A 7,226-nucleotide genomic window follows, 5' to 3' on the forward strand; every position below is an offset into this window, starting at 1 on the left:
TAATTGAACCACAGTGATATTAAGCAGTTTTAAGTGGTGTACTTTGTGTCTTCTAACACATTTAATGCACTTAACCTATAATTTTTTTCAAGCAGTCAGTTATCCATGGGATATTTTCTTAAATTTCTATAACTACAAAAGAGTTAGGTTGCACACATGACTGTCGTTGCCATGATAATTTTTCTTCTTGTAATGGTGCCTATTCGTTAACAATATTGATGATTATCATGGCGTGCATGAAATGCTTACTGTTGTTGTGTCGAACCATATCCGTAAGTTCCTAAGCCACGATTTATTTCGTCTACCAGGCCCTCTTCTGCCCTCAACCTTTCCCCGCAGAATGAGCTGCAACAAGTCATATCTCTGGCTGCTTCTCATTATATGCCCGAAATATTCCATAATCATTCACCAACTTCTACTTGTGCCTTTGTGAACATCACATATGCACTTTTGAATTGTAAAAAATAGATGGTTACGATAGATTTCACCGGATTTTACGATGCAAATATACCTATGCAATTGCTTAAAAGCAAAGAACTGCTTTTTTAATTGAAAACTCCTCTTTCTAATGTTAATATTTCGAAATCGATGGTTTATCAAATGGTATCGAATATATTCAGTGGAAGCAAATTAATGCGATGTTATATCTGAATCTAGTCGACTCATATTTTTTCTGGATATAAATATATGAATATAATATAAAAAAGATGATATAAAGTGGATGCTGAGGAATTTCCTCAAATTATATCCATAAAGGTGGTGGTCTTGATAATTCAAAAAATGAACACTCTATAATTAAGACACTACTTAATAATTAGGCGAAAGATAATTTGGCGTATAACAAGGGAAAGATAAAACTTTTCGAAATTTTTAATCGTCTAAAGATGGTGAATAAACGCAAAATTTCATGCTATCAGAAGCACGCCAATGCAGTCGTCATCTCTTTCTTCCTAAAATTTTCATAATGTAAATGTTTGAATGAAAATGTCAGGTCTGTATTTCTGGATGTAACTTTGATTTACCAACACTGACGTAGGACGTCCTAAGCTTTCAGTCCGAGAGAATGACCACACTGAGAAAACAATTTATTAACTAAAATGCATATATATTAATACCTATAGGAAAGCTTGCCATCTATTGGTCGACAAGTGGAGAATAAATTTTTTTTTGATGTTAAAAATAAATTGATTATTTATTAACTATATATTTTTGGGAAAAAAAGGTTCAGACTAAGATAACAAAACGATATTCATTTCTATCAAATAAACTATCTTTGGACCAAATAAATTAGGCCTCAATAAATTTCTCATTATACCTTATGTTTCCGCTTTGCCATATTTTAGAATTGTGTTTCAACCTGTTGCATAATTTGCGAATTCATGAATGATAGAATCTTCCTAAATGGCCACCATCTGATGCCAAACTGTATATCCAGGGCCGCGCCTAGCCAAAGATGCGCCCCTGGGCGAATAATATAAATCCGCCCCTTTTTGTTATTTCTTAGATTGACATTGTAAATAACAATAAATTGAAAAAATTTGAAATTTTTCAACACACTTCCGTTTTTCCATTCCGTTTTAGAAACAAGATGGTTTTTTCTCCTCTTTTGACATTTGTAAGTATTCTTCGGATAAAAACAAATCCTCTTTTTTTCTAACGAGGTAGGAGGTCGGCAAGTGTTTTTTGTCGAAAAAAACGACCTGAATGATTTTCATACTCATTCTGATTCTCTGATTCTTATACTCATTCATTGAATTGATGTGGCCGATACTTGACTAAAATCCATAGTTGAAATTAACACAGATTATATGATTTTCACAAATTGAGTTTTAAACCACGACACATGTTTTGCTAACACAATATTCACCCACCTGAAGATGCTATTGTGATAGCGAAATACGTGTCGTGGTTTGAAACTCAATTTGTGAAAATCGTATACTCATTCATTCTGAATGAACAATTACTCTCCTCAAATTATTCTGACAGCGACAAGGCTTTTTTCTAATTTTGACATACAAAGTGACACTTTTTGAAACTCATTGACGTTTTGAAACGTTTCACTTTTCGCAACCAGTTACGCAAAATATTTCGTAACTGATGATTAAACGATACTTGCTTTCATATTAACGTTGTGAAAAATTGAATTATTTCCGTCACTAGACAATTTTGAAGGAATCTTCGAGAGAAGGACATTTTTCATACTTTTAATTTGAATTCATAACAACATCATATTCAAAATTAGAAAAAATATTGTGTGATTCACATTGTGAAACACTATTTTTCGTATTTCGCGTTTTTTTGCGCTCATTACGAAAAATAATTCTTTTCCCAACTAGTTGCACAAATTATTAATTCACCACTATTAACCAGTAGGAAATATTCTTATTCAGTGGTGAAAAAACAATATGTTATATGAAATTTGGCTGCGGCACGCATGGAAATTCTAAATCAGAACTGCACCATAAATATTAAAAAAATATATATCATCTTAATGTTATTACGGCAGTACGATAGTAGAATGAATGATGAATCTATAATTCACCTTAATTGAGTCTCAGTGTATACCACGATTTGCAGTTCAAAATCTAAGTAGGATTCACGATGCACTTTTTCTTGCAAATAACGTACGTCTGTTTGGCATCAGGGGCGGAATTTTAAGTTTGGACTAGAAAACTTCTCGTGTAAAAAAGTTCATAGCATCAAATGAATATCTAGTCGGACGCAAATGCACAAATTTATCTAATATCCGAAATCATTAAAGGCGCCGCCGTCCTATCATAATCCTAAATATAACTGTCACGGTAGTGGACACTTTTTTATTACAACTTATTAAGGATATAACTTATCAAGTTTGTCGGCATTCTCTTTTATGAGCGTTATCTCATCACCGATCGGTTTTTGGTTTCGAGACGGCTTCTTTGATATTTCTGAAAGGATTTTTATTTTCAATTCTCCAATACAATCACATCGTTGTTTTCTGAAAGGGGTGCAAGATACAACCAAGTTTCCATATTCTTATTCTATAGAAATATACGAGGGGCTCATAAATTTTCGAGATTCATATTATTTTATGCATTAATTATCAAAAAGTAATTTTCGAATTTCATTATAATTGTGCGAAATTTATTTCTGGAATATGATCCATGAAAGACCGTTATGCGACCGGGTCGCCTGAGGCGCCCCTATAGACTCGGCGCCCCTGGGCCTTGCCCATTCTGTCCCTGAGGGCGGCGCGGCCCTGTGTATATCGAGTGTTTTATATAATATACTATATAGAGGTAGGGGATATCTGTCTCAATGAACCATTTATGATGCAGGTACACCATGAAAAGATAATAGACATGAAGAAGCGGCAGGGGAAGTGGATTTTCTGAAACTCAATGGTTAATTTGGCAGAATTTTTTTTCTGAGTTTAAGTCCACATCATTCATTTTAAAATATCGTAGAGTATATATGGAAAGTCTTTGATTGAGATTTAAATTTTTTCATTTTTCTTATTTTTATTCGCGTTGAAAACTGATATGCTGGTTCAAACTGAATGATGTATATACTATATTTTACTACTCAAGTGCCGGGTAAAGTACCCTTGTCTTCAGTATAAGTTTTTAAGTTCCAGAGTGCGGAATATTCTCCAGAGTGTGCTTTCGGTCTATCCGTAAGTTAGGTGTGCCCTGAAGATTGGAATATTTGAATTCCTGAACGTAAAAGACTATTTGGAAGCCAAAATTTTCCAGTAAGTAACAATTATTCTCACTATAATAAATCAATATTTTCAATTTTTTATATATTGTTCGCTATTTGAAAGCAATCTTTTCCATTTCTAATTAAATTTGTCGGTTCTGTTGCTAATTTAACCTTTCATTGTAGTACCTACCTATCCAAGGGGGATTTCACGCTAGCAATATTTCATACTATTTTTAATTAGTTTACATCTCGTTCAATTTTGTGAAGTTAGAAGGTTGTACCGAATCGAACTATTTTCACATTTTCTTATTTCCATTCTCTAAACTCCAGAAATAAATATTTCTTTTCATGAGTACCGATTTCTACAGAAAAAATATTGTTTCAAATGTTCAGAAAAAAAGCACTTCGGTTTGACGTCAAGGTGAGAGACCATTTATGACATGTATCATCAAAAATCATTAAATTGTATGAGCCAATATTGTCTCCAGGATCAATCAGTTTTCTACCATACCGCAATTTCATATCAACACTGGGCGATGAATAATATTCAGTGAACGACATTTTCTCAGTATATGGAGGAGTATTTGTGTGCACCTCAGTTAAAATGGCGGTCTTATCAGCTAATCCGAAATACCTTGTGACAATGTGTCTTCGTGATTACGGGTTTTATCTGAATTATAATTGATTTTCTTTGTGTTTTTCGAAAGAAATGTCAAACTAGAATATTTTCTGAGTTGCAAAACTTGATGGAGCATGGAATTTTTTATTTTTGTTGATAAGAATCCCAGGAAATTATGAAGAGACCGCAGATAAAACCAGATTTCTTGTGTCCATGCCAATGAGATACCGCCACTACATGTGGGTTAAACCTGGTAGTTTCGTCATAATACAACCTATTCAGGAAGGTGTTAAGGTCAAAGGTGAAATTGTTAGAGTTTTGATCACCCAACATATAAAGTATTACAAGGAAGACAAAATATGGCCTGCTGCGTTCTATGAAAAACCAGAATTGGAGGAAAGTGATGATGATAACGACGATGGTATCCCAAGGAATAGTAACAGAGTACAAGCAATGATCGAAATCTCCAGTGGCAATGATTCTAGTGAAGATGATCCCAGTGACAGTGATCAAAGCGACGATGATAGTGTTGGTGAAACGTAATCACTTTGGCAATTAGTATTTTGAATTGTAAAAATGTAAATAAATTAGGAACTTTTCAATAAATATTACCCTTAAAATCTACAGATTTGAGGTTTTTCATTTCAATATGAATCCCGTCGTTTTCAGTTCGTCCTAGAATAAGTAATGAAATATAGGCAGCAAATTTTTGACATTTTTCATTAATCGATGTATACTTCATTCAAATTTATTTTAGCAGTCGGTTGGCCATGAAATAATTTTCTCAAGTTTTTGTTACTAGAACGGAGTAAGGTTGGCACTCATGAAATGTCGTTAATGTCATAACGCCGTTGCCACAACTAATATCAATTTTTATTACGAAAATTCGAAAATGCCGAAAGTGATTGAAAAAAGAGACAGGGTTTCAGGAAGTGCTATTTAGAATTCAGGTCCGCTCATTCAAATAGTTATACCCTGATATTCTAAAATCCACAATACGTCAGACGGTAGCGAACATCTTCAAGGTAAGAGAATTTATATAATGTTTCATCTGAATCTAAACGACTTATATTTCAGCTGAATATTTCCACAATCAGAAAGATTGTGAATGAAGAGTATGACAAAGAATTTCCTTCTATTGTGAGACCCAAAAAAGTTGTGGCATTTGAGAATTTTATGTCTGCGTGAATTATGCGAAAAGTTTACTACAGGATTTTCGATAAATGTCATCGGAGAATGAGTTCCCTAAAATGGATTTTTCTGTTTTTCATTTGACTTGTCCTATACAATGTAAATGTCTTAAGGTACTAATAAATACCTAAATATTATAATTACATCAATATATTAAGATGAATAGCCACAAATACGCGCAAGTTGCCCTGTTACTGTTTATTCATGTGAAATTTTTGTTCAACTGTGAAGTTGCATCTTAACTTGAAACTTCCTTCAACTCCTTTTACTTATATTGATGCAAGATGATTTTTATTGAAAAATTTAACATTCTTGTAATTATCTGTTAATTCCTTCGGGAGATACCCATTGCCAACCACTGCACCATATGCATTTCATCTTTGGGTTAATATTTTTGAAATCTACAAATGATGTAAGCCAAAGAAGATAACGAACATTAACTCTCCTCAAGCTAGTGCATATTATGATATTATACTGATCCCTTGTATTTTCCATGCAAATAACTGGATTTGGTATGCCTTCAATCAGTTTGTATAAACTTCAATTATGTTCGTCAGATATTTTCCGAAGAGATTCGACATTGTGATAAAATACGTAATAACAGAAACTTTTACGTAGAACGGGCAACATAGCGTTGATTCAAAACCCAAAAATGTTTTGACAAGCTTCATAACCCCACATTTTCGTACTATACAGAGTGAAATGTGTCAAATTTCCATGGCCAACCGACTGCTAAAATAAAGTTGAATGGAGTATAGGTATATCGTTGGATTGATGGCCACTTGTTGCTGAATCAAAAAAAAAATTAGTCTCAAAAGGTTCAAAACTACATAGTATTTTATTGTTGAAACGTTTGCTGTAAGTTTCTGATAGAATGGTTATTATTGCTTTCAACTAGATCACGTTGATATATCTTATATCTTCCAGAAAAACAGTAGATAAAAAATACCGTACTAAATAATTTTATTCAAATTATTATTGGTATTGAAATTGACATATTTCATATTTCTTTTAATTTTTGCAATGGCTTCTGATGTTGTTTCAAGAATACTATAATACTTATTGTCATTTCATCAACTGAGGGTGTCAGAAGGCAAGGGGTATAAGTACAAAAAAATTTATTGAGATATTTTAATTTGTTAAATTTTTACCCAAGAACAATCCTAGCAACTGGAAATCCATGAGTTATACAGCACACATTATTTATTTTGAGCATTATTTTGCTTTCAGGGCCGTAGTTTGTTACAGAGTTGTTGAACATGCAACTTTCGAAAAAAATTTTTTTTTTCAGATAGGATCCAAGTTTACTTGGATCATTGAAGCTCTAAAAAACTGTTAAAATATGATGAGTAGTAATATTTCTTTTTGATAAATTACAACACTAAGACTTGTCGAATGTATATACAAATCTGCATGTGCATTAATATTTTACTCGAGTATAACATCGATGTAGATTCAGATTTGTAGTAAAACAAGAAGAAGAATTGTATAAAACACCCTTTCAACACAATTTAAAATTTCACTACCATCAAAATATAGGTAGTTGTCCAGCCAATATAATGATAATAATGCACATGCACTCAAAGTAGGACCAAGTTGAATGTTCAGCATGCATATACAGTCATAGTTATCCATACCTAAAAAATAAATTAAAGGAGTATAAGTTAATCTGCTAAGTGTATTTATAGTATTTATAGTTCCTTCTTTTGGACTTGGCTATTCGATATTGGAC

General features: G+C 32.8%; 1 protein-coding gene across 1 annotated transcript; it reads left to right on the forward strand.

The window, feature by feature from the left end:
- Positions 1-4,540: 4,540 nt before the first annotated feature.
- On the forward strand, positions 4,541-4,846 carry LOC123313176 (probable RNA-binding protein EIF1AD). The gene has a single exon (XM_044897926.1). It carries the CDS (start codon positions 4,541-4,543, stop codon positions 4,844-4,846), a length of 306 nt encoding a protein of 101 aa, XP_044753861.1.
- The last annotated feature ends 2,380 nt before the right edge of the window (positions 4,847-7,226 follow it).

This window comes from Coccinella septempunctata, chromosome 5 (genome assembly GCF_907165205.1).
Source record: "Coccinella septempunctata chromosome 5, icCocSept1.1, whole genome shotgun sequence".
Taxonomy (NCBI): Eukaryota; Metazoa; Arthropoda; class Insecta; order Coleoptera; family Coccinellidae; genus Coccinella; species Coccinella septempunctata.

What these genes read in the sequence shown, in the direction of transcription:
- LOC123313176 (XM_044897926.1), top strand. Translation starts at nt 4,541, where the DNA reads ATGTGGGTTAAACCTGGTAGTTTCGTCATAATACAACCTATTCAGGAA.